Source organism: Podarcis vaucheri (assembly GCF_965113315.1).
Source record: "Podarcis vaucheri genome assembly, chromosome: 14".
Taxonomy (NCBI): Eukaryota; Metazoa; Chordata; class Lepidosauria; order Squamata; family Lacertidae; genus Podarcis; species Podarcis vaucheri.
In genome coordinates, this window is record NC_138752.1 from 31,571,254 (window position 1) to 31,598,785 (window position 27,532).

At 44.3% G+C, this 27,532-nt stretch overlaps 2 protein-coding genes and 1 long non-coding RNA gene across 9 annotated transcripts in view; 1 reads left to right on the plus strand and 2 right to left on the minus strand.

Moving 5' to 3' along the window:
* The window catches only part of TRAF7 (TNF receptor associated factor 7), a 37,654-nt gene extending 24,040 nt beyond the window's left edge, over positions 1-13,614 (minus strand). Inside the window, exons 1-5 of one of the 5 annotated variants that reach the window (XM_082199360.1) lie at positions 13,460-13,600; positions 13,250-13,319; positions 2,160-2,277; positions 1,890-1,947; positions 453-544 (exon numbers count right to left, since the gene is read on the minus strand). In XM_082199360.1, coding sequence (XP_082055486.1) covers positions 453-544; positions 1,890-1,947; positions 2,160-2,240 — 231 coding nt within the window. In that variant the 5' untranslated portion in view covers positions 2,241-2,277; positions 13,250-13,319; positions 13,460-13,600. Of the gene's footprint in view, positions 1-452; positions 545-1,889; positions 1,948-2,159; positions 2,278-5,981; positions 6,127-10,332; positions 10,480-13,249; positions 13,320-13,459 lie in introns of those variants that run through there. The other 4 variants (XM_082199361.1, XM_082199359.1, XM_082199362.1 and 1 more) reach the window with 4 other exon arrangements.
* A 359-nt stretch (positions 13,615-13,973) lies between these two features.
* LOC309518863 lies at positions 13,974-19,726 on the plus strand. Of its 3 annotated transcripts, XR_014213622.1 has the most exons (6): positions 13,976-14,114; positions 15,757-15,837; positions 16,094-16,153; positions 16,666-16,871; positions 17,552-19,678; positions 19,712-19,726. It is a non-coding gene; the product is annotated as an uncharacterized lncRNA (long non-coding RNA). The 3 variants fall into 3 exon arrangements; XR_014213621.1 differs by lacking the exon at positions 19,712-19,726 and having other exon boundaries at positions 13,974-14,114; positions 17,552-19,623; XR_014213623.1 differs by lacking the exons at positions 13,976-14,114; positions 19,712-19,726 and adding an exon at positions 14,352-14,372 and having other exon boundaries at positions 17,552-19,623.
* A 1,935-nt stretch (positions 19,727-21,661) lies between these two features.
* RAB26 (RAB26, member RAS oncogene family) overlaps positions 21,662-27,532 on the minus strand; it is a 114,429-nt gene continuing 108,558 nt past the window's right edge. The window contains exons 6-9 of the mRNA XM_082199403.1: positions 25,926-25,991; positions 24,988-25,044; positions 24,147-24,223; positions 21,662-23,911 (exon numbers count right to left, since the gene is read on the minus strand). Of these exons, the coding sequence (XP_082055529.1) occupies positions 23,809-23,911; positions 24,147-24,223; positions 24,988-25,044; positions 25,926-25,991 (303 nt within the window). The 3' untranslated portion in view covers positions 21,662-23,808. The remainder of the gene's footprint in view (positions 23,912-24,146; positions 24,224-24,987; positions 25,045-25,925; positions 25,992-27,532) is intronic.

The window sequence follows — 27,532 nt, forward strand, 5'->3', positions numbered from 1 at the left end:
TGATGTTGGATTGAAGTTAAGTGGTTTTTAGCAGCAATGTTATAAAGGAATATGTAAAAATGGATTGTTAACAGGTGATAATCTAAAGTTATAATATATTAAGATAAAAGACTAAGATAAAACCAAAGAGCGAAAGGATTTGCTGAATTAACTAATTTGAACTGGAATACCAAAAAGGGAGGTGTGAGGAGGTCGGGGAAACAAGCAAATTGATTTGTTTTTAACTACTTTTACTTTGTACTTTCATTTTTATTTTTTTTATATTTTTTTTCTCTTATTTTTGTAATATGCTGAAACTTGAATAAATATCTTTTTTTAAAAAAAAATGAAAAATGAAAACATAAGTATGGGAACTGCAGAGTCCATGATAGCAGCTTGGCAAAGCCACCTCCCACAGCACTAACCCCATTCCTCTCCCAGCTGCAAGTGACCCTTCATGCCAAAGAACGTACCATGCCATCGTCTTCATCGCGAGGGGAATAGGTGAGCGTGCTGGAAGAGGAGGGTGTCCGGCGATGCTGTTTGAATGTACTACTCCCGTCCGCTAAAAGAAAAACCAGGACAGGTATCTGAGACATTCTGCAACTTCTATACACCAGATCAGATGTCTCTAGAAGAGCCTTCACCAATCTGCTGCCTTCCACCCCAGCTGGATTGGCAAAGGCTGCTCTATAATCTACCCATAGATCAATTTCCCAATGAAGCAGCTCTTGGGGGAAAATAGCACTCCCCCAACCACACACATAAAAGAAAAAGAGAACAAAAAGGATCAAGAGCTTCCAATTCCCCTCCATAGGCTTTTAACTCTGCAAACTCAAAAACAGTTGAATATGAATGCTCCTACTCTTAGCGGCTGTTGGCATTACAGCCACACATGGTATGTGTATTTATTAAGCACTCCCAACTGGTGCTCTCAATTGGCTCCGCCTATGAAAGGTTTCTTTAGCTTGCTGCAACTGCGATCGGCACACACAGCGATGTAGCTAGCTGCTTGGGCGCCCGGGGCAGCACAAATGCTCTGCACCCGGGGGCGGGGCAAGCCAGGGCAGAGCATGCTGCATGGAACCTCCATGGAGTCTGCAACCCCCACGTTGCTGTTTCAGGCAGAATGGAGCCTGCAGGTGCCCGAGCTACTGTGTCACTCCCAAGGAGAGATGTGTGGCTCGGGCACACTGCAGGCCAGGCCCCACGGTCACCCCCCTCAGTTATGACACCAGGGGCGGTCCGCACCCACCTTCCTACACCACCAGGCACACAATGTTGTGGTGTTTGCTTACTGCAATTCATTGGCGATATATAAATCTGGCTGCTTCCATCAACTCCACAAGATACGACAGACTATTGCAGTGTGTTCTACATAGGATTACCATTGAAAACAGCATGGAAACCACGGCTACTGCAGAATGCAGAGGCTAGACTGCTGTCAGGAACATTGTACAGTGGATCATACAACACCAGCCCTAAAGGAACTGCACTGGTCTGATTTCAAGGTGTCAGTGCTAATGTTTAAAGCCCTAAATGGCTCTTGGTGTTGGTGCCTCTCCCAGTATATTCTCCCATCGGACGGGGAGCACCTCTCCTCCACATTTCACCTGTGGGGGCTGAACATTATGTGGATATGTGGGAGAGGACTTTGACCACTGTGATCCAGTGAAACACTTTCACATCATACATTTCAAACACATGGCTCCCCTACAAAGAATCCTGGGAACTGAAGTTCACCCCTCCCAGAACTACAATTCCCAGCACCTTTGGGGAAAGTCATGTGTATAAATACATGTTGTGGATGTGACATAAGATGCTGCGGGGTTTCATTGTTCAATGCACAGAAGCAAAATTATAACCCTTCAATGCAGTGTGATAATAACTAGAGATTGCTCAACACTGACCTTTGGTGATGGTAGTCACTGCAGAAAAAGCAGGCCCAAAAGTTGTCTCCATTCTGGTCTGGAAAAAGAGGGGAAACACATCATCACATAATCTGTCTTCTGTAGACTGAAAGCACCAGTTAACCAGGGTTAGTAAACGGAGGGGTGACTGGATACGACCACAGACTGTCAAGAGAGGCACAGCCCATTTTTCTGAGAAATTCAGAAAGTAAGCTAACAAAAGCCAGGACTATAAAGGCCCACCCTCAAATTCATGTTGCATTCTCTTACCCCGTTAGTGTTTTCTGAAGTAGCACAGTTTGTTGTACCACTGGGGAAACGATTGTAGCGGGTGTTCTTACTGGTGCTCATAATCTAACCCCACATATGAATGTTCTAAACGCTGCCTCTGGTAACATAAAAATAAAGAACAGTGTTAAAGGACAATATACTTTATTTATAATCTATCTCAGACATGCAAAAGGTGCTGCACCCAGCCTGTGCACAGCTGGCTTAAGAATATTTTTTAAAAATAACATAATGTTTTTTTAAAAAGCACGATTATTGCTATTATTATTCATAATTATCTGCCTTTCACGGTAAGGTCCCAGGGTGGGTTGCAGCATTTAAATACAATATTAAAGCAGTTTAAAATAACTGACAAGCACAGAAATAGGGTGGGTCCTAAAAATATACATCTCAGGTGTCAAAGGCCAGGATAAAGAGGTGTGTCTTCAGTATTCACCAGAAGCTGTATACTGAAGGTACCACCAGACAGTGAGTGCACAGCTTAGGGGCTGCCACAGAGAATGCCCTCACCTGGCACTGCTGGTTTGGGCTGATGGGCACTGTACTCCAAAATGTTCGGAGGGCACCAGGTTTGGAAACAGCTGGATGGCTCAGTCAGTAAAACAAGAGACTTGTTATCTCAAGGTCGTGGGTTAGAGCCCCATGTTGAGCAAAAGATTCCTGCGTTGCAGGTGGTTGGACTAGATGACCCTCGGCATCCCTTCCCTTCTATGATTCCATGATCTAAACGACAGCTAGATAATTGTCTGAACTGGTGAACTGTATGGCAGATTTGCTCTCAGTCCAACTTCTATCCAAGTAAAGATGGAAGATGGTGGGTCCACCTGAAATACTCCCAACATTTCTCCAAGAGTCTGACTGGGTCAAAAAGACAAAAGGTTACCATGTAAAACAAATGCCAAAGGAAGCCAGATCCGGCCCCTCCAGAGGGCAGGTGCTGGATGTGCTTCTCCTTGATACAAACTTCTCTCAGGTGTTGTGCTTTGGCAGAGCTTGGGAGGAGCTGGAGACTCAGCCTTTGCCTATACACACAGCTCAGGGTTCAATCCCCACATGTCAGGTGTCAGGCATAGGAAAGGAAGCAGTACCTAGCTGGCCTCTTATTAGGCTGTTCTGTGATGTGCTACAAAGCCAGGTACCTAGGTGCTTGGACCTCTCCTTGTGTGGGCTGGCTTCTTGGAGGAGGCATGGCTAACACACTTGGATCTTCTGTTGCAAAAACATTTCTCTTCCATGTGACCTGAGCCATATGTGGGAAGAGGCCAAGAGCAAAACCTTGAATCAATTAAGGGAGCTGCAATTCCTGGACTCTACTTGCCCTGTTCAGCTCAGAAAATGACAATGCAAACTGTGGAGCCGTCAACACCGTAACAGAGAAACTAACAACTCATTCTTACAAGAGAGCTCAGCTTCCAGGTGCTTTCTCTTTTTTCCAGCTCTTTAAACACCTTTTACTAGGTTCAAATTCTCAAAGCAACCAGTAATGAAACCAAAATCGTAAAGGGCATGGGGGGAGAGGGAAACAAAGGAATGTCCCCCACCCTGTATAGCCTGGGTTTAAGTTGAATGCTATTTAAAAAAATGTGGCATATGAAATGGTTCCGCTACTTCCAAGCTAAACACAGAATGAACGTGTACTTCAACCAGATGAGACAATTACATTTTTTTGAAGTTGATGGGCAAAAAGAGGTAGTACCTCACTCAACAGGAAATTAACTTTGGGTTTTGCTGCTGTGAGAAGCAGCAGAAACCAATCACTTTCGTTGCATTAAAGAGCAGTAGATACTAACCATTTTTCTACAAATTTTTTTGCTGCAGCTATTAAGGAAACATTCTGAGCTGGTTCACACACATCACTTAAAAGTCAAACAAAATGTGGCTAAGCAGCCATGTTTACCGTAGGCTCTAATTTTTAAATTAAATGAGGTGCGTGATGAAAGAAGCCTGCAACTTATCCTGAGAGGAGTACAAGGGATGGAGTTTCTGATGCTTCCAAAAAAGGCACTTCCTTCAATGCCATGAAGAAAGAATCTCTAGCGGGGGAGATTTACTAGGGATTACCAATATCCTTGGATTATTCATAGCAGCCTGGAAATGGGTTTAAGACCAGCAGCCAAAGAAGGGATGAACTTTCATAGATTAAAAGGGCATGTAAAATGAAACAGGAGCTCCACAAAATAAACATGATGAAGGAACAAAAGTGGAAGGACCCCAGGAATAGGCCCTTGAGCATCTAGTTGTATGCTCAGCCATGTGGGCTTTCAAACACAGAAAAAGCAGATGATGATGATTTATATACTGTCCTATACCCAGAGGCCTCAAAGCGGATCACAGAACAAAATCAAAATATAAGACAACAAAATATATAATCAAAATAAAAACAACCCAATAACCCCCCTCCAAAACCCCACATTTTAAAAGGGCATAGGATGTCAATCAAATCAACCAAAGGCCTAGTTAAAAAGGAACGTTTCTGCCTGGCACCTAAAGGTGTATAATGAAGGTGCCAGGCGAAACTCCCCAGGGAAAGCATTCCACAGACACAGTAAGTACCATATTTTTTGCTCTATAAGACTCACTTTTTCTCTCCTAAAAAGTAAGGGGAAATGTGTGTGCGTCTTATGGAGCGAATGCAGGCTGCACAGCTATCACAGAAGCCAGAACAGCAAGAGGTATTGCTGCTTTCACTGCGCAGCGATCCCTCTTGCTGTTCTGGCTTCTGAGATTCAGAATATTTTTTTTCTTGTTTTCCTCCTCCAAAAACTAGGTGTGTCTTGTGGTCTGGTGCGTCTTATAGAGCGAAAAATATGGTGATTAAACAAGATATGACAGCAGAAAAACGGGGTGAGCAAATGATTTTGCAAGCCCAACAGGAATATAAGCAGGAAAGGCTTGGATTGATTTCCTGCCCCAAAAAAGTTGGGGCTGTGAATTTCTGACTGCTGTGAATCTAATTACCTCTCGCCAAAGATAAAGTGGTGTCATCTGGAGCAAATGTATGTACACCAACTGTGGCGAGGGGGTATGTAGAAGCTTGGCGAGGCCACCAAATGAAGTTCCAAAGTCAGGAAGAATGTGACAAACCTCAGTAATTTAAGGAATGCCTTAATTAAGTGATTTGCGCAGCTTGAGAAACATGGCCCTATTTTTTAAATGCACATCCTGCTATTTAATGCTACATTGCTCTTAGGAATGTTTTGCTTTGCTTTGACCAACTGATGACCCTCCTGGAGAATTGGTCATAGGCAAGATCTAATTAATTTTTCCTGACTCATTTTATAATGGTGGCTTGACTGTAATGATGTGTGCCTTGTTTATATCTTATGGAAGTGTTTTTATTTTTTTGTTTTCCTAATTAAAGTGATTTTTTAAAAATATAGGTAAATATAAAGGGACCCCTGACCATTAGGTCCAGTTGTGGCTGACTCTGGGGTTGCGGCGCTCATCTCGCTTTATTGGCCGAGGGAGCCGGCGTACAGCTTCTGGGTCATGTGGCCAGCATAACTAAGGCGCTTCTGGTGAACCAGAACAGCACATGGAAACGCCGTTTACCTTCCCGCCGGAGCGGTACCTATTTATCTACTTGCACTTTGACGTGCTTTCGAACTGCTAGGTTGGCAGGAGCAGGGACCGAGCAACGGGAGCTCACCCCATTGTGGGGATTTGAACCACCGACCTTCTGATCAGCAAGTCCTAGGCTCTATGGTTTAACCCACAGCGCCACCCATGTCCCCTTTTTTAAAAAATATACTTTACATTTGGTATGAGAGAGTTTAAAAAACAAAAATAATATTCTGATCTTACCTTTGGAAGAAGACAAGCTCTCTTTCTTCAGAAGCACCTATCCAGCAACAGTGCCCTAGCTCCAAGAAGGAGTGATGGCCACCAAGATGGATGGATAAGTCCTACTCTCTTCTGTTGGAGACAGCATGCCTCTGAATACCAGTTGCTGGGAATGACAAGCGGGGAAGAGTGCTGTTGCTCTCAGGTCCTGCTTGTGGGCTTCCCACTAGGGCATCTGGTTGGCCACTGTGAGAACAAGATGCTGGACTGAATCGCCCCCTCCCCCCCCATCTGATCCAGCAGCTAGTCTCTTCTGGTGTTCTCTACTCCCAAGACTGTATGTGCTAAGCCACGTTCTAGCCTGTCTGTTCCATCAGCAAACCAAACCTCTCACTTTGCACTAGGAACACAAGCAGTTTGAGTAGCCTCTTGCCACAGCTGGCAAAGAAGAACATGCAGCCCTACCTTGAAGAGGTGGTGGTGGAAAGACTGGATCCAGGTCCCACGGCCTGTCTCTGTTTGGAAAAGACAGCTGTGCAACTCAGGGTTGTACTTTTTTGTTTGTTTGTTTGTTTAATTTACTTCTCTGTTTTTGCCAAAAATAAAAAATAAACTTGAAAGAGTAAGCTAAAAGAACGAGCTTTCGGTCAGTCACATTGCTGATGGCAATCAGATGCCAGAGATGAGGTGGAAGACATCCACCTCAGTATATGATTAGGAACAGGGATAAGAACATAAGAGCCCTGCTGGGTCAGACCCCAATCAGGGTCCACTGGGGCCATCATTCTGTTAAGAACATAAAAGCAGCTCTGGTTGATCAGAGCAAAGGCCCCATTTAGTCCCACATCCTGTTCTCACAGTGGCCAACCAGATGCACCAATGAGAATCCCACAAGCAGGGTATGAGTGCAACAGCAGCCATCTTCCCACTTGTGATTCCCAGCAACTGGTATTCAGAGGTGGCTGAGCAAAGCCACTGTGACTAGTAGCTATTGACAGCTTAATACTCCATCAATTTGTTCTCAGTTCTGGCCAGCCAGATGGATATGGCCAGTGATGTGCTGGTACATAAGAAACCTATGCCATTTTTTTGGTCATAGAATTATTTATATGGATTTATTTACATTTAGACTTCCTTCTCCCTGCCCCCTTATAAAATCTGATGTACTCCAGTAGTATTTGTGTCCTCCTGTTTCCTTTGCTGCAAGTCTGTTTACTCAGAAGAAAACAAACAATTGCAGGACTCTAGAATGAAGCGGAGTTACTCATGGTGAAAGAAAGAAAAAACCCACAGGGCTCTCCGTTTCCTGCATTTGTTGATCTGTACTTAGAGGCCACAGATCCAGGCACTGTCCTGGGAACACTGACCATAGCCCACGAAACTGCTTCCTTAGCCAACTTCGGCTGCAGCTCATAGGCACTCACCAAAGCTGCATCAGAGAAAATAGATCTGTCTCCTGCACCTTCAGACTCAAGCTCAACAAACTCTAACACAACAGAATCACCTTCAACTGACAAGGCAGGTTGGTTTGACAAAAGTTGCAAATTAATAACACAGAGATTATTTAAGTAGACATGCTAGTTATCAGTGGGGTTGTCCTTTGCTGAGAAAATACTGGAAGGGTACCACAAAAGCTCTTCAGTCAAAAGTGCAGCCTGCAGCCATCTTGATGTCTCAAAACCACTCAGAGGTATCACCTCTTAGGCAAGATTAAACAAGGTATGAGGAAGGCAACTGAGGGCTCACCTATGTTTCTCTCTGGGAGCTGGCTATTTTGTCCAAGTCTCACCTCTCCTATGGTCTGGGAATAGAGGAAGAATGGGCAATATTGTGTCCTCTAGATGTCAATGAACTGCAGTTCTGATTATCCCTGGCCACTGGCATCTAACAACTGAAGGGTCACAGGTTCCCCAGATCATTACCAGTTTTATGAATACATGCATGTTAATAGATGAACCTGAAGGACTACTACTGGATCTGTTCCAGAAAATGTTGCTCAAGCTTGGTCCAGCTTATGCTGCTGGCAGCAAAGATTAGTTTAGCCCAATTATGGAATACGGAGGAAGGGAAATATTCCAAGCATTTAAGAACTGGTTAAGTAAGCTGTTACTATCACAGAAAATAAAATAAAATTACAGACACTAGAATCAAAAGCAAGACTGCCAGCCCGATACTAAAGTAAGTGAATAAATATCTCAAATTCCAAGCTGCCACAGCAGACAGGGTACCAAGGATTTCCCCCAAACCACACTAGGAAGCATATACAGTGGTACCTCGGGTTACAGACGTTTCAGGTTACAGACTCTGCTAACTCAGAAATAGTACCTTGGGTTAAGAACTTTGCTTCAGGATAAGAACAGAAATCGTGCAGCAGAAGTGCAGCGGCAGCGAGAGGCCCCTTTAGCTAAAGTGGTACCTCAGGTTAAGAACTTTTTCAGGTTAAGAACAGACCTCCAGAACAAATTAAGTTCTTAACCTGAGGTACCACTATAATCAGTGTTAAATAAGCTTAAGAGAGAACCTAATGTATTATTTACAACAACGAAAAGACAGAATTTTTAAAAATATAAGCTTACATAGATTGCGCAAGGATGGAAACTAATTCATGTCTAACTCTCTAAAAAACAAATCCAAGCCAAGACACTCTGCACTGAAATCAGTTCACAATTACTTCCTTAGAGGTATTTCACATGTGGTTGTCAGGCTGAGTCACCTGGGCATTTTACAATGCTGCCAAAGAAACAGATGAACATTTTCATAATTCATCATAGAAGTAATCCTTAAAGAGTGAAAGCTGGCTCTCAGCATTTTTATCTTTTGGGTTTCCTGGACACATTGGCAAGGTCACCACTGGAAAAAGGATGCTGAGCTAGAGAGACCCTTGATCAGTTCCAACAGGACTCTAGTTATATTATTGATTATGCCAGCACCACTAGGTATCTTCCATCCCTGTGCAGTTAGAGCTGCTCTGCCATGCCGCAATCATCACTACTCAGGGTACATTTGCTATGCTGCTGCTGCTGCTGTAAATACACATTTACTTGTGAATGGTGCATGCAAAACCTTACACGAGGCCTCTATCAGGGGCTTTGGACTAATCTGCTGCTCTAGGTACTTAAGGACATGTCACTCACACTTCACATGCTTGCAGCATGAAATACTGGTCACATATACCCAGGGAAACTAATGCATAGAGCTCATCTATGATGCGCCAACTTAGCAGAAAGCCAGAAACACCCCACATTCATACTGGATGCACCTGGGCAGTGTTCAAAATTAGTCAGGCGGCAGGTGCAGGTTGTATCTGGCTATCAACCACTTGTGACCAAGTGAAGATGCCTAGCAGCCAGGATGGCACCTGACGTCTCCACCATCTGGAGGTGCATCTTGGGAATCATTGGATTTGGATCTGGACTGTTCTCACATGCTAATACCCCATTCTGTAGAATGCTATCAGTTATACTTTATCTGTACAATTAGGAACGAATTTCTGGGACCATAATGCTGAGTTTCTAACACTGCACCTGCACATTAGGAAGGTCTGGACCCTTGCTAGTTATTGCTTGACAAATCACAGCACACTGCATTCCATCCCCCAGCACCATTTCACAATCCACCAGAACCTAGCCTCCTTGCATCTCAAAAGGTAACAAAATCAGAGAAGCAAGAAAATGATAGGCGATTTTCAACTGTCTGCTTTAACTTTGTTCTTAAACCAAATTAAACAGAAGTGCACAAGGCTAACCTTTGCTTCAGCTGGCCCAAGAGCCCAGAAAACAGCTGTAGCACTTCATCCAATGGGTGAAAGACCAGCTGGCTTAAAGAGCTGCCCTGAGAAATGAAAACTCTGGAATCACTGACATTTACGCCCTCCTTGTACACAAAACCTCCTAAGCATGAAAGGGAAGTTAAACAAAGCCACTATGAAGCACAACCGCCCATAGGCAGAACACTGCACCTTCCTCCAAGGAAGGAGGCAACAGTCAGCAGCTATCCAGAATGAGTAGGAATAAAGAGCAGCAAACAGTTTAACACCAGTCAGAACCAGGACACCTCAAACCATCCTTTTGCTCAGGAACCTAAGAGTTCAAAACCTTCTACAGCTCCATTAAGAGCTAACACAAAACAGGAACCTAAACAGTTAACCACCTTGGGAGCCTGTGAGGATGAATAGTGGCATCTAAGTTGGAAAAATAAAACATGAAGGTTTTTCAAGTCCATAAACTGATTTGAGCTCAAGTTATTCAACTGACACAACTGATTCCAATTCTCTCTGATCTAGGCAGCAGTTTAGTGATCTGCTGATGGGCTCACACAGAGCCATAGTATTTTCCCAGTGAGAGCGAGAGAGTCCACAGAGGAAGTATTTTACCTCACATGCAGACCGAGAGCTGAATCATGCAGAACACTCCACAGAGAAGATCTCAGGCAAAGATTTCCCTCTTTCAAAATGTCTCTTGCATGCCTGCTGGCCTCTGCTGTAGTCTGCTCTCTCAGTGATGTAAATAGGAAGGCATGCAGAGCAATAGGCGATATGTAAATTCATCAGGAAAATCCCCTACCAACCTCAGCCAATCATCTAGCACTTCCTCATTCCCAACAGGCTTCAGCCAAGAAAGGGAAGCCCTCCTTACTCATAGAAGGGCAAGTGTTTCTTTTTTTTAATAAAAAAACAACAACACCCATCCATTTGAACATATCAAGGTTTTTTTTAAAAGCAACCCATGAAATACAGTCTTGCAGCCTGCAAACTTAAGGCTGAAACAGTAAGTTGCTGTAACACTTGTCCTAAACTCAAGGAAGTCCACCATAAAAATTATAAAATCAGAATCTCATAAAAAGACTAAGGCTGTGTACCCACTGTACATTTAAAGCACATCACTGGTCCCACACCTGATAGAAAAAAAAATCAAGGGAGCTATAGTTTGTTATGGGTGCTGAGAATTGTAGCCCTGTGAGTGCAACAGTGCCCAGGATTCAGGGGAGTGGATTAAATGTATGGTGTGAAGGCAGACTTAGAGCAGGAGTGGGTAACTTATGACCCTTCAGATAGTATTGGACTCCAAAACCCATCAGCCTCAGTCAGCAAGGAATGATGATAATTGTAGTGAAACAATATCTGGTGGGTCACAGGTTCTCCAACTCTGAAGTACACTGCAAAGGCCCTCCAAATCGGGGGGGGGGGGTGTTTGCTGCAGGAGTGCTTTGTGTGCCATCTGCCTTGAAAGAGATTCTGGTGAGCCCCGCCTTAGCACTCATAAGTGTTAAATAACTACTGTCCAGTCACAAATACAGTGGTACCTCGGGTTAAGTATTTAATTCGTTCCGGAGGTCCGTACTTAACCTGAAACTGTTCTTAACCTGAAGCACCACTTTAGCTAATGGGGCCTCCTGCTGCTGCTGCCGCACCACCGGAGCATGATTTCTGTTCTCATCCTGATGCAAAGTTCTTAACCTGAAGCACTATTTCTGGGTTAGCGGAGTCTATAACCTGAAGCATATGTAATCTGAAGCGTATGTAACCCGAGGTACCACTGTAGTTACAAACTTAATTCATTCTGCAGGTCTGTTCTTAACCTGAAACTGTTCTTAACTAGAGGCGTGCTTTTGCTAATGGGGCCTCTTGCTGCCACTGCACACGATTTCCGTTCTCATCCTGGGGCAAAGTTCTCAACTCGAGGTAACTCTTCCAGGTTAGCCGAGTTTGTAACCTGAGGTGTTTGTAACTCGAGGTACCACTGTACTCACTTCTTGGACAGGGTGCCTGAGAAGGCAGTGGCAATCCAGCTGCAGGCCCTTGTATGGATCAGACACTGCCTTGGTTGCCCTGAAGTAGTTAGAGCAGTCAGTTGGGTGCCCAAATGGACTGCCATCCCAATCAGCACCAACATTAAATATATATATATTTAAAGCAAGTATGGTCAGGATTCAGGGACGCGGGTGGCGCTGTGGGTAAAAGCCTCAGTGCCTAGGACTTGCCGATTGAAAGGTCGGCGGTTCGAATCCCCGCAGCGGGGTGCGCTCCCGTCGCTCGGTCCCAGCGCCTGCCAACCTAGCAGTTTGAAAGCACCCCCGGGTGCAAGTAGATAAATAGGGACCGCTTACTAGCGGGAAGGTAAACGGCGTTCCGTGTGCTGCACTGGCTCGCCAGAACAGCTTTGTCACGCTGGCCACGTGACCTGGAAGTGTCTGCGGACAGCGCTGGCTCCCGGCCTATAGAGTGAGATGAGCGCACAACCCTAGAGTCTGTCAAGACTGGCCCGTACGGGCAGGGGTACCTTTACCTTTATGGTCAGGATTCAAGTCTGTGGAATCTATTCTGTTTTTTAACATCTAGATCCCTGAGATCTGCTAAGTGTAACCTGGTGTGAAGGACCAGAATTAAAGAAATCTGAGCCTCCAAATTTAATTAGAATACCAAAGGTGGGGGGGGGGACCGCCAGTCCTCATTCTGATTACCCTCCCCCAACAAAGCTTTCTTCATTTCATTATTATAATGTGGGGTTGCATTTTGCTACAGTTATTATAGTTTATAGTTATTATATTATGTTATAGGGAAAAGGAGTTTATTTTATTCTAACATATTATATATTACATACCTGCCAATCTACAAGAAATTGCTCAGAGACCTACCAGAAATTTCAATATGCTTTCTGCCCACTGATTTAAAGCATTTTTGTAGTGCTCTTCAACAAAAAAACAACAAAACCCCTCTAGAACAACTTATATACAATAAGTTAAAATAAGACAATTCACATCCACAGGCTTACAATCCAAGCCAGGACACACAAGGAAAGGGCACAAGAAGAGAATAAACAAGCAAACTTGGGCACCAATTCTTGAAGACAGCATTATACAGACATGCTAGACGGGGTTGATACATTGGTCAAAGATCAGGGATTCAAAGCCCTACTCCTACTTAACCATGTACACTGCAATGTGACCTTGGAGCCAGTAACTATCTTTCAGCCTAACCTACCTTACAGGGTTGTTGGGTAGAGAAAAAGGGAGGAGCGGGGAGGGTGGACAACAATGACAAAGAATACGATACAACAACAACAACAGAATCACAGACCTTGGGGCCAGTAACTAATATTCAACATAGCCAACTTCACAGGTTTGTTGTGAGGATAAAAATGAAGGGGCAGTCAAATATATATATATATATTCTGCCATATATATTGCAGTATGTATATGTGTGTGTGTATACTGTATATATATAATCTCAATATCCTTATTATGCTAAAAAGGACGTAGTAAATGAATAATGCTACCTTAGCCTAACCTACCTCACAGGGCTGTGGTGAGGATAAAATGCATTTGGGGGTATGAAAAAGCCACGTATACCGTCTTGAGCTCCTTGAAGTGATATAGAATATGATGATGATGATGATAATAATAATAATATTTTCCTCCCCTCAGTACCTGGAGGGAGGGGCGCCCGCCTCAGCAGGCCCCTCCCCCTCGCCACCCACAGGCCCTGCCCCTCGCGCTCTCACCTGACGCGGGGGAGTGGCGGGGGGAGGAGGCGGCCGGCCCAAGCGCGGCCCCCCGGCACATGGTGGCTCCCCCGCCTTCTCCCAGCCAGAGCTCCTGCACCGCCAAGCGCCTGGTTGTCTGCTCCCCACCTCTGGGCCTCCCAGCAAGCCGGGCCGGAAATGACGACCACGCGTCGCTCGCCGCTCAGGCTGCCGGGATTCGTGGTTTTTTCCTCCCAGTGCAGCGCTTCACTGAAATTCCTCTTTTGCGGCCTGCGGCCTACAGTTCCCATGAGCGCCTGCTCCAGCGGCGTGTCGCGCGACCCTTCCGGTCTCGCTGAGAAGGCCTCCGTCTACTCCCCACCTTGATTTCTTTTGCTTCTATGGCTGTGCCGACTTTGAGTCACGTTAGGCTTATCCAATCAAATGTCCCGAGAGAGAATGATAGCGGCGGGGGGAGGGAGCAATGGCGTGAAGTTGTAGACTGCGCCGGCCAGTGGAAAGAGAGTCTGTAGGTGGAGGAAGACGATTGGCTGCAGAAGGTCGTGCGACAGGGCAACGCAATTGGCTAGCGTCCCTGAGCAAGTACCAGCCAATTGGGAAGTGGGGCGAGTTTATAAAAGCCGATTCCACGAGCTTGCGCGTTCTTTTCCCGCTTGCGCTCGAACTGTTGACGGTAAGGTTTGCTTTACGCGGGCGGAAAGGCCTGTTTCTAGGTCTATAGTGGTTAGTCTCGCTTGACCCAATAGCAGAACATTCCAAAAGGGGCACAAATCACGTGTGAACAGGCGCCGTTGTGTTTTTTATTTAAAATGTTTTATATTTATTTAAGACCTGTTGAAAGCTTTGGAATATTACGAAAATGCTGTAAGGAATGGAAAACCTCGTTCTGGTGTAGAATTGCAGTCACTGTTAGTTCTACCCAGAGTAAAAGGTAAAGGGACCCCTGATCGTTAAGTTCAGTCATGAACGACTCGGGGGTTGCAGTGCTCCTCTCGCTTTACTGGCCGAGGGAGCCGAAGTTTGTCTGCAGAGTTTTTCCGGGTCACGTGGCCAGTATGACTAAGCCGCGTCTGGCGAACCAGAGCAGCGCACGGAAATGCCATTTACCTTCCCGTCGGAGCGGTACTTATTTACCTACTTGCACTTGGACGTGCTTTCGAACTCCTAGGTTGGCAGGACTCTACTAAGAGTAGACCCATGGTAATTAATGGACAGGGCAGTCTTCGGTCTAGTAATTTCTCAAGCTATGCTCTGAGTGGGATTGACACTGGATGACACCCATAGTTTTTTTAATCCCCACGTGTCAGTTTGTATATTTATACCCTGGTCCAGGGTCACCTAGTGAATTTCATGGCTGAGCAGGGTTTGCACCCGGTCTGCAACATTACTTAGTTGAGATCTTACCAGGCCACTAGATAAATTACATGGCCCAAAATTATGAAATTGGCCCCCAAATCCAGGTTTATATTCTGAAAAAGTTAAAAGACCACTGCTAGATCTCTCACAATTGGTGATAGGGTGAATTGATTTTCTGGTAGCAGGGCTAGAAAGGAGACAATGCGTTTACCTGTTTGTATGAGTTAATGAAAGTTAGAACTTTGAAGGAGGTGGTAAAACCTCTCGTTCATGCCTCATAGTTCTCATGGAATGGGTGATCTGCTTTAGATCCTGCAAAGGACCCTTTACGTTTCAGAAAGGGACGATCTTGCAACCTCTTGCTGATGCAAATCCTTCTCCGGCAGCATAGCAGGACAGTCATATCAATGTTGAGTGTTGGGCCAGTTCATTTTATGTGTAGGTCCCCAGTCTGGTTTAAGGCTTTGTTGAGGCCTCCTTCCCTTGGTCTTTTTTCCTACCTGTGAGAAGCATTTGTTTCTGAGTGTGGCTAGGATGATTACAGAATTATTCAAGGCATCTGGTTGGCCACTCTCAGAACGGGATGCTGGACCCCCTTTGACCAGGTCCAGCCCCTGGAGTCCTTGTTAAGGCCTCCTCCTTTACCTTTCCAGGTGTGTTTGCTGCAACTGAATGATATGAACCCAGTAGGTAGGGAGGAGCCTAAACTGATTTTGGAAAATCTGTGTGGGTAATCTGTTAGGCCCATCAGACAGCAGCCGATGATGAGCTCTTAATTTTCTGACACCTCGTATGAAAACTGGTTGCAGTTTACTGATTACGAGCACGAGCTGAGGCTTAAAAGCTGATTTCAGAGAGGCACCTTCCTTTCAAACTAGAACCTTGTTCCTGTCTGTTTTGAAAACAAAATGTATTATTGGCACTTTATTCATTCTTATTCTTATTTTAATTTTCTTCAGGAAGTACACGGGAGAAGAGAAGAGACTATGTTGGTATCAGAAGTGATCTAGCAGGACACTGGGTTGTGCCAGGCCTTTGTGGTGAGTTTTTAACCTTCATCCAAGAAAATTTACCAGACACACTTTACGCATAAGTAGACCTAGAGGGTGCTCCTTGGATGAATAGTCCCAAATTTTAGCCTGTTACTAGTTACAGTTTTCCTTTTGGAAAGAAAAAAAAACCTGCGACATAAAATGTCCCAGAAATACATTGAGTTTTGCCATTGGGATGCATTTACTACCCCAGCCAATGTTAGTGGATTGAGATAACTGTATTATTCCATTGTTTTTCTCATAGGAAAATGGCCAGGAAACAGAATATGTGGAGTGCCAATAGGTTGGCACAAACCTAATTCAGGTGTGTTGAATTTTTCAACTTTCAAATTCAAAAAATGAGGGGTGCTAAAAGTTGCAACATGACTTGGGAATTAAAAAAAATATTTTGGTTGAATTAATATAATTTAGTTTTGCTTGCTAAATAAGTACAGTCATACCTCTGGTTAAATGTGCTTCAGGTTGAGCGTTTTCAGGTTACGCTCTGCGGCGACCCGGAAGTAACGGAAAGCATTACTTCCGGGTTTTGCCGCATGCACAGACGCTCAAAATGACAGATCCCGTTCACATCGAGGTATCACTGTACATACAAACATTTTTAACATTTGTGTGGAATTCAACTTAATTTTAAATTTGTATTTTTAAAAAATGTGTAAAATTGCATAAACATTTAAATAATTGTCAAGTACTTGCAGTTATATATTGATTTTATTTTTTATTTATATACTATACATATTTTTATATTGAATTGTATATTACAGTTAAACACGTATATAATTCACTAATGTGCTGTAGCTGTATTTGCTTGTTTCACAGATTGAAGAATCTTCATCATTGTGTTAAAAACTTCTTGTCAGTGCTGCTGCTGCTACTACTACCACCGTCTTAACCAGTGGGAATTGACCTTCAATGGATTCTAACCAGAGAACAAGTCTTGGGACATCCACTCACGTGAGCGATCTAATTGGAACTGACAGAGAATTGTTGCCCTCTGAACTCCCAACTCTGCGAGACGTTATGAGGTACGGGCTGCAGCTAAGAGAACAAATTGGTGAGGGGGGGCTGGGCGATGTATCAGTACAGTGGTGCCTTGGTTTACGATCTTACTCTGTTCTGGAAGTCTATTCTTAAACCAAGGTGTGCTTTCACATAGCAGCAGGGGACTCAATTTACAAATGGAACACACTCAACAGGAAGTGAAGCATGCTCTTATTCCAAAGCAAAGTTCCCAAACCAAAACACCTACTTCCAGGTTTGCAACGTTCTTAATCCAAGTTGTTCCCCCGCTGCTATGGGAAGGCATGCCTTGGTTTAAGCACTTTGGTTTAAGAATGGACTTCCGGAACGGATTAAGTTTGTAAACCAAGGTACCACTGTATATCATTCAAAACCGGTTATTATAGCATTTTCATAGTATGTGATGTGGCAATAAATCATGATGTGTGTGTGCTATGCAAAAATCATGATTTTGGAAAAACCGTGAAGCCAGTGCTTCTTTTGATTCCTGCGCAGTGCAGGCTCAGCTCTCCACTGCCATCTACTACTTTCTAAAATTTTAAAGTTGCCCCCAAGACTATATAGGACGTTAATATCTTCTCCAGAAATCTTTAATTGTTTAGTTGAAGAATGCTATCACTGAGTTGCTTTTCATATATCATATACATCAAAATTAGATTTTTCTTTTTCTTTAATGTTTTCCCAGATTATATGTAACTCATCATCGCCGTTCTTTGAAATGTCCTGAATACCACCATTTGGTAGCTAAGCCCAAAACCAAAAGTGCCGTTTGGGTGCATTTTGGCTTGCCTGCTGATGAAAGTGACCGTGTGGTAGTTGATAATGTCGCCATTTGTAAGATATGTTTGAATTCGGTATCTGCGAAAGGCGGAAACACCTCAAATCTAAGTAGCCACCTCAAGTTTCACCACCCACTGAAATTTAGGGAGTTGGCTTCTCCATCAAGAGACATTTCCGTCGATTCGTGTAATGAAGCTGATGACCCTCCAGTCGCAACAACGGTTAGTGCTGCTGAGCCTGCAGTAACGGTTGCAGAAAATCCTAAAAAACGGCTGAAAACCACATTGGATGTTCAGCCGCTCAATTCGAAGGCACCAAAATCTTGTACTCAGGCAATCATAGAGTATGTGGCTACATGCATGCAGTCTTACGACACAGTGGACCACCCAAAATTTATCCAGATGGTTAACACTCTAAACCCAAGATATAAGTTGCCCAGCAGAAAATACTTTGCAACCAAAGGAGTTCCAAAACTGTACAATGACACCGTGGAGAAAATGAAGAGGGAAGTAAGCCGGATAAAGGATACTGAGCTGGTCATCACTACTGATTGCTGGACATCAGTAGCAGGCACTCAATTTTTGGCAGTGACTGTACATTTCATATCAGATGAGTGGAAGTTGACTAATGCTTTCTTGGGCTGTAAACATATTTTGAAGGACCACAACTCAGATAATCTTTGTGAAATGCTCACAGACACATTATCGGAATGGGGCATAGATGTAAAGAATATATTTTGCAGTACTACTGATAACGGTGCAAATATTGTAAAAGTAGTTAGGCAGCTTGGTTTAGAGCACGTTTCCTGCTTTGCCCACAATATAACTGTTGGGGTTAACCGAGCTTTAAACTTGACACAGCTGAAAAAGGCAGTTACAAGATTGAAAAACCTGCAGAATAGCATTAGCCATAGTTGGAAAATGAGAAGAGACTTTGCCAGATCTCAAGAGATACTTCAGATGGAGAAAGTTAGTTTGCCAAGTGCTTGTCCCACAATATGGTGGAGCACATTTAAGCTCTGCCAAACGTTTCTTGAAAACAAAAGTGCATTGAGTGAGATGTTTCTGGGTTACCCCTCCAAAAACCATTTGATGTTGGAAGAGTGTGATATCTCTGCTATACAAGACTTTGTGTCTGCAACTACTGTGTTAGAGGACATCACCACGACTCTGAGCGGAAGCAATGATATCACTGCTTCATCTGTTCTGCCGCTTTATAGACAAATTAAGAAAAGTCTCCAGCCTGATGAGGGAGACAGTATGCTGCTGCAGGATATTAAACATGAAATTTTGGGTGCACTGTCAGAAAAGTATGAAAGTGCACCTATGACAACCACTTTAGGTCTAGCTTCGCTGTGTGACCCAAGGTTTCGCCTGCGGTTCTTGGAGGCTCCTGAGGCTGTCAGGCAGGAGGCCATAAAGAAGATGGCAGACTTGCATGGCAGTCTGTGTGCTGCTTCTACGGAGCCCAGTACTCCGCCTCCTCAGCCAAAAAAAGGGTTGGCGAAAATTTTTGATTTAGAGGAGGAAGAGGAGGACCTGGCAGAAGATGGATTAGCACCGTTGTCTGAATTGAAAGCAGAAAAAGAGCTAAGAAGCTATATGGCTATGCCAAGAGTGGACTTTGATGAATGCCCTCTGATGTGGTGGAAGGCACATGAGGCATCCTTCCCAATGTTGAAGGTGCTTGTAAAGAGGTTTCTGGCTATCCCAGGAACAAGTGTGCCGTGTGAAAGTGTTTTCAGCACAGCTGGCAGTGCTCTTCAAAGACAAAGGGCATCTCTATTGCCAGAGAATGCTGAAATGCAGATTTTCCTGGCCAAAAATGTAAATTTTGTTTAATACATTTTCCTTCTGTAAATTTTTATCTGTTCTTTCTAGTGTTGCCTGGCTTATAAAAGAAATGCAAGTTTTTCTGGCAAGATTTTGTAAATTTTGTTTAATAAAATGTTCTGTAAAATAAATTTTTGACATCTAATTGCAAGTGTAAAAAAAAATTCTTTGCTCTGGATTCAGCTGCCCTGCAGATGCTGGTTGCAAATAGGAAGCACCCTAAGGAAATGAAGATCTGCTTGAAGGAACTTGCTTTCATTAGTGTTCAGAGACTGGTTCTATTGGAATGCATCACGTGGGCTTGCCAGATCTGCCTGAGCATAACAGACAAATCAAAAAGCAGAAGTGCCAAAAACAAACCCCTGTGTTGCAATGAGAACCAGTCACAGAAATATAGACCCAACACGTAGGCTAATAACTGTTAGAGCATATGTAATAGAATAATGAGATCATTCAGAAAGTAGAAATAAATCGTATTAGTTCATATATACAATGTAACAGACTAGTGGCACAGAACATTTAGCCATGTGTTCAAGATAGGCACCAAAGGTCAGTCACAATGGTTATTCAAAAGTTTCAACAGAAGACGTCTAAAAAGTAAAGTTTTCACAATAGTTTTTCAAAAGTTTCGATGGAAGATGTCTCAAAAGTCTCAAGGGGTGTTTCCAGAATGATACTACTGTTTCGTAATAGTCTTCATCAGCCAATATTTTTCACAAGAATGTGTAAGTAAGATTCATGCTATGGATCAGTGCTCACTATACTGGCTGATGAAGACTATTAAACAGTAGTATCAGTTTTTGGGACGTCTTCCGTTGAAACTTTTGAAAAACTATTGAGAAAACTTTACTTTTTAGACTTTTGAGAAGTCTTCTGTTGAAACCTTTGAATAACCATTGTGAGACTGACGTTTGACACCTGTCTTGATTAAAAAGCAGAAGTGGGCAGAAGGTGAGAAGAAAGCAGCTTGCAACTTAAAATCCTTTGGTTTTCCAGGAGCTTTTTAATCAAACATATGTTTAGCAAGCTAACTGTTCTCCAGTCACAAAAATAAGAGCAGATTTGAATTTCTCTCATGCAAAAATATATATTTAAGAGCCTTTGGTGAAGGAGTTTGCAACAATATACTTTTTTCCAACTACAACAATAGCTTATTAAAGAAACAGATTGTGTTTGCGCAATGTGCAGGGGCAAAGGTATTCTGCACAGAAAACATCTGCCTCTGAATAGGGTTTCTGGCTCTGGGTGTTTGGGGATTATCAAATCCTTCATCTCACACCACAGACACCAACTTAGCTGAACTTCTCACACTTTCATTTGATGGGGGGGCAGGTACCCCAATGGTATAATATTTGCTTGAATGCGAAAGGCCCCACAGTCATGATTCCAGGTTGGGCTGAGTCTCCCCATTGGAACTCCTGGAGAGCTGTTTCGGGGGGGGGGGTGAAATTTGTTTCCTTGGCTGTTGTTTCCATTATACAATATGCCTATTTGCCAACAGGAAAAATAACACTCAGATTTGTGCTAAGTGGCAGTTAAATGTCTGAGGCTTGTACTGATTCTTCTCTTCCACTCCCCCTCACCCCAGTTTGAATGATGGATGGCGAGAATGGTGTTTGGCACAAGATTCTTTGCAGATCGCCAGCTGAAAATCAGGGTGCAGCCAACAGATCTCTCGGGTTGTAGTTTAGGTGGGGACGGAATCTCAGAAATTCTCACACTGGGCAGGTTTTAAATAAACGGCCATGTGTGGTGATGGAGTGCAGCACTCTTAAATTGGTTGGTGACATTATTACTGGTTTAATGAAATACCTGCCATTCCCCCAAAGTCCCGGGGGGGGGGGGTCACAAAAATACAAATTACAATGATGAGAATAGGCTGGATCCTAAGAATATAAATCTCAAGTGTCAAAACGCCATGGTAAAGAGGTGCATCTTCACACGATGAAAGCATTACTCGAGTGTAGGTGCCAGGTGCATCTTTGTGAAGAGGGAATTCCAAAACTTTGTCACCTGGAAGCTGCCCCTGCACATGCCACACATTAGTTTCTTTGGGTGGTGGAACTACCAGGACTTACACGCAAAGGTCTTTTAGATTCTTTCAGATCAGCAAAGCGGAAAATGCAAGTTCTTGTAGGGGGAGTTTTGGCTTTACTTTCCTAAGGCTTTTGAGACTGGAAAACGACGTTTTAAAAAAGTCTTTTATTAGGAATATTGAGGTGGGGGGAGATAGAGAGAGAGAAAGCTATAAACAAGAGGCAGCATTTTCTTACTACATTAATAACACTGTTTGGGAACTGGACAGGCCTCTCTTGCTAGGTGGCAGTAACAGCCAGTCTATGTAGGAGGCAGACCCAAGTCCCTGCAAAGAGGCAGCGTTTTTGAGTCCATGCTTCTCTTGCAAAGTGGAGGCCGCGGAAGCCAAGCTGCAGAATTCTGCAAAGGAGTGTTTGGATCGAGAGCCAGCAGCAGGCAGCCCAGTTGCTTTACTATGGTACAGGATTGGGGAAAAATGAAACTGGCCCAATTCACATACTATGTGGCTGGTTTCCTCTGCGATGAGGTGACCCTTGAAGCATTTAGAGCTGTGAGCATGCAAACCGGCTCTGAGGCAAGGTGGTCTTCCTCAGGAAACTTGTAGTAGCTCGGAAACAATAAGGAAGGGAAAGGAATCCAGCCTAGGGCCTTTGTTTCTGAATAAACCTTTTACGTAAAAGAAAATGAGCAGCATACACACACACAAAACTCCCACAGTACCAAAGAAAGCATGTTAACTTAGTATTTATAAATAAATATACATATATATAGCACTTTGAGTGTACAAAGCACTTCATATACATTCTCAATTATCCTTACAACGGTAATGTAAGGTGTTGGGTTATTCCTGTACTGTCAAGGGCTGGTGTTGTGCCAAAGATCTGGGGCTAGTTTGTGAGATTTTGCTTATGGCTATTGAGTCAGGGACTTTTCACCTTGTGCTCTCGGCCACGAAGCTACGCTACCTCCCTTTTCTTGACACCAACGGGAGGTGGAAGCCAGGGAGGGCTGCAGGCAGAAGCGGGCAAGGTGGTTTCTCAGCAGCTTCCCTTGCAACAAAGAACAGCAAAGCCCCCTTCCTGGAGACCCCACAAACCCCCACGGGCATTGCACTTGCCTGCTTCTATTGGGGGGGGGGAAGCAAAGCGCTGCATTTTCAAACCCCTGCCATAAAAAGAAAGCCAGGCAGCACCACCATCAAAGTAGCTGAGAGGGCAAGCGTTTTTTTGTACACGACGTTACAGCTGTTTGAAAAAGACCCTCTTGTATCCAAGAGCAACCGTGAGAGACACAGGAAGGGAGTTAACCAGTACCGAGTGGTGGGAGACAAATTGCACTTTAAAAATAGTTACTTCAAAGATACAAAACCAGTTAGCTTTGTGTTATAACCTACCTCCACAAAAAGAAGCCAAAGTGTTTGCGCTCAGGAATGAGCCAGTCGGACTTCCAGCAGTCAAGTGACCCAAGAAGAAAACATGAGATTTTTTTTCCTTCCTACAGGCGATCCATATGTTGCAGACAGCAGCAATTTCCCCTCCCTTACTCGGATGTAAAGAACTGTGCAAGATTTAGGGAGGTGTGAGCAGTTTCCCCCACACGGGGTGTGCAGAGCCAAGGGAGCGCAAAATAATAATGATAAAAAAACCTATTTATAAGGGTACCTACTCCGAGTTAAGGGATGCCAAATTCTGCCCTTGATCTGCGTGCTATATTACATATGCAGGGCACATATCGCAGCGTCAGCGGAGTTTGAAAAATAATAATAAAGAACTTATAAGGGTTGGAAGTACCAGGCCTGGGTACTTGCGGAAGCTGCAACAATAACATGGAGCACAATTCCAAAAAGGTTGCTGCCAACAGGGGAAAGCTTAACATCAAAGGGGGTACGGAATGCCATCCCCTAGGAAAACGCCCTACGTGCGCACCTCCAAAATGCACAGGAGTTGCATGTCCATTCACACAAACCACACCCCCCGTTCGTTTTACTGGCACCTGTGCTTGAAGGCTGCCAAAGATCCTTCACTCGCTGCCACAATTCCCGTTAATTATCAACTACCTTCTTCCCCGACAGATCTATTATTTTTAGCCTCTTAGTTGTGTCTGGCTTCCTGGAAAGAAGCCACCCAGGCCCTCCTCCGCCTCCCGCGCTCCCACATGTCCAATTTCACCTGGACAAACACACAGACACGAAGAAGGAATCATGTAGTGGCATAGACAGATGCAGCAGGGGACGTGGGACGCTGGTTGCGAGTCTTTGTACAAAGGGCGGAACCTCAAATGGGCCAGGCGGGATCTAGGACCTGCAGCAGCCGGCGCCTTTCACCTCCTTCTTGACGTAGTCGTGGAGTTTAAAGCGAGGCTCATTGGGCAGCTTCATAGATCTGTGCTTCAGCTCCCTGGAAACAAAATGCAAGCGGTTTGATCAATCTGGTTCCCATGTCTCTTATCACAGCCCTGCAACGAGGCGTTTCTCCTGCTTACCTGTCTCAGGTAAGGACCAGTTTGCCGCCAGCATAGCACCATCACAAATGGTTCTTTTTGAGACACGGCCCCCTTGGTCCCATAAACTCACCCCCAGTGCCACGTGCCCTGAGCAAGTTAAAGATGGAAAGTCAAAAAGAAGCAACTTACTTGGCGATAGCTGTGAATGCTAAGTCGACATTCAAACCACTCTTGGCACTGGTCTCCATGAAGGGCACTCCGTATTCCTGCAAAAACAAAGATGGTATTCAGTGTCTGCCTGTTCCCTAAAATTCAGGATTTGTGGGGGGGTTTTGGCAGGGGGGAGGGATGGGAACTCAGGAGAATTGAGCTCCCTTACCTTTATCAAAAATATATATATTTTATTGTTGGGAGGGCTGGAACGGATAGACACCCAATGCCTGAGCCAAAAATACACCCATACCTGCAATGAATAATGTGGCCATTTCTAATCCAGATCATTATCTGCGTGAATTTTTAAATCGCATCTTACATTTAGCCTCTGCCGGGGGGGGGGGAGAGACTGGGTCAACAGCAAACAAACAAACAACCTTTGTGGTGAGTTCTCCCACCATTTTTTCCATAAAAAAAGCCTACATTCCATTTCTTTTAGAAGGAAATCTAGCTCAGAATTCCCCAACAAGGTGCTCTCTGCATGTTTTGGACTACGACTCCTGTCAGCCAGTAATTTTAGTCCAAAACAGCTTGAGGGCACCGATTTTGTAAGGACTTGATATTTTAGCATGTCAGCACCTACACTTTGGAATTCCCTGCCTGTTGATACCAGGCCTTCGCTGAACTCCTTTTGGCGCCTGATATCAACAGGCAGGGAATCATTTTCACAACAACTTTGCAAACATTCTGGTTTAGATAAGCCTACCTAGATGTCTGCAAAGTTGATGTGAAAATAATAATTAACAAGGTTGCAAAAATTAGGCTGTCTTGAAGCAGACTTTCAGCTCGTTTTAGTGAGGGCAGGTGGTTCCTGTACCTTGGCTAATTTCTCCCCATCTTCTCGTTTCACCACTCGCTCCTGGGTCGAGTCCACCTAGGGGTGGCAAAAAAACACACAAAACAAACCAGCATAAGAGAATAAGAAGAGCCTGGCTGGATCAGGCCAGGGGCCCACCTAGAGAGCCAGTGTGGTGTAGTGGTTAAGAGCGGTAGTCACGTAATCTGGGTAACCGGGTTCGCGTCTCCGCTCCTCCACATGCAGCTGCTGGGTGACCTTGGGCCAGTCACACTTCTGTGAAGTCTCTCAGCCCCACTCACCTCACAGAGTGTTTGTTGTGGGGGAGGAAGGGAAAGGAGAATGTTAGCCGCTTTGAGACTCCTGAAGGGGAGTGAAAGGCGGGATATCAAATCCAAACTCTTCTTCTTCTTCTTCTTCTAGTCTTCCATCCTGCTCTCACAGTGGCCTCCTAGATGCCCCAAAGAGAAACCCAGAAGCAGGATCCAAGCATTGCTGCCTTCCACTGTGGAGGGATATCATAGCCATTGTGGTTAGTGGCCATCAATGGCCCTCCATGAAATGGCCCAATCTTCCAATGCCATCCACATTGGTGGCTGTCACTCTTTGCAGCAGAATTGTGTTCTTTTATTACGTATCTGCAGTGATGCCTAGTGTTCATTGGGACTGGTGGGGCAGAAAGCAAGGAATCCCAACAGTGGCTGGAGCCACAGCCAGTGACAGGTACAGTCACCTGCTGTCTGGTTGTAAGAAAGATGGCGGACAGGTAAAAGGGCAGGCTGAGGTTGGGCTCCACTGCCTAGCTGGTTTGCCGCTGCTGCCCCTTCCCATGTGCATGGGCAGGGTCAGCCCTGAGGCACCTGCCTCTGCATCAACAGCCTCTTCTTCCCAGCAAATGGCTTCCATTGCCGTGGAGCGCCTGGCTCTGTATTGTTCTGCCAGGAACTAGCTTGGCTTACCTTGTTTCCCAGCAACATCAGGACCACGTCTTGCTTTGCGTATTCATGGATTTCTGTCAGCCAAGCCTGGCAAAGCAAAGGAAAAACAACAAGGTCAGAGGAGCTGAAAGCTAGAAACCAAGGAGAATAGCCAGCTGCTGTGGAGACCTCAAGCATCCTCTGGAAGCAGCTGGCTGGGGCTGATGGAGAGAAGTAGTTCATAACAGCCAGGCTGAAATGCTGCTCTCAGAGAGGCTAATTCAACATAGTAGAGTGGTTAGGGGTCGAGTTAAAAAAGACAAGTTGGAGACAACTTGGTTTATATTTATTACTTTTATGCCAACAAGTCAACTTCCTCTATAAAACTTCCAGTGACACACGTACACTGTGGAGAGATTTAATTGTTTTAAGAGTATTATAACACAATGTACATTTGTAATTGCCTCACATAAATGACAGACAGTACTTTTTATTCAGTTTGGGTTTGGGTTAAACACGGTTGTCATGTGCTTATTGAAAATCAAAAATATTAGAACCCGAATTGATAGATTCCAGTTATAAGAAACAGGGCCGGATTTAGGTTTGATGAAGCCCTAAGCAACTGAAGGTAATGGGGCCCTTTATATGTCCAGCTGTCCTTTGTCAACAACAAATTGTCACTGTTTTTGGTGTTGAATATATGCTATATGGTAATTTATGGACCTAATAGGTATCTAAAGCCATTTGCACATAATAAAATATATATTTTATCTAAGTAATTGTTTTTTATCTTATATTTTGGAAATGTACATCCAGTTTTTTGTTTTAATTTTTTGGGGCTCCCAAGATAAGCTATAGCTTGTTTAGCTTATACGTAAATCCAGCACTGATAAGAAAAGAAATTCTACCTAAACATCAGGAAGAACTCTCTGGCAGTAAGAGTTGTGGACATAGGAATGGACCATCTCACAAGGTTGTGGACTCTCCTTTGTTGAGCTTTTTCAATAGAGGTTGGATGGCTATATGCCAGTGAAACTTTAGCTGTGATTCCTGCAATGCATGGGGTTGGACTAGATAACCCTTGAGGTCTCTTCCAATGCTACAATTCTATGATTCTAGGAACTAGATACTTCCCCAGATGCCATTTCCTAAATCTTCATAAGGTCACAGCCCCACCACAGGTGGAGGAAGGTCCCAGCTCTACCACAGCCCCTCCAGCAAAGGGGTGAAATGCCATTAAGGATTACGATGTAACTTTAGAGGGGTCTGGTGCCAGCAAAATGAGACTTTTAAATGCCGCTACCTGAATTTCAGCCAGTGAAGCTAGACCGCTTCCGATATGATGCCACAAAAACATCATAACAACATTCAACACCTGAGGAAGCCATTCCAATCTAAGTAAAACTTGCGGCCCCATAGTGAGACTCAGAATTTAAATGGACCCTTTCTGGGGAGGGAGCTGTGTGGGCTGCACATGTATTACAATGTCATGAGCCATTAGCCAAACCATTTCTCCAGCCCCTGGCTTCAGAGGCTGGAATTAATGTTTTGCTCCCATGCAACTTGGCAGGGGCAGAGGGAGGGAGGAAGCAAATGACAGAAAAGAGAAAAGAACAGTTAATGTCTCTCCTCCAGCACTCTTCTGGGTT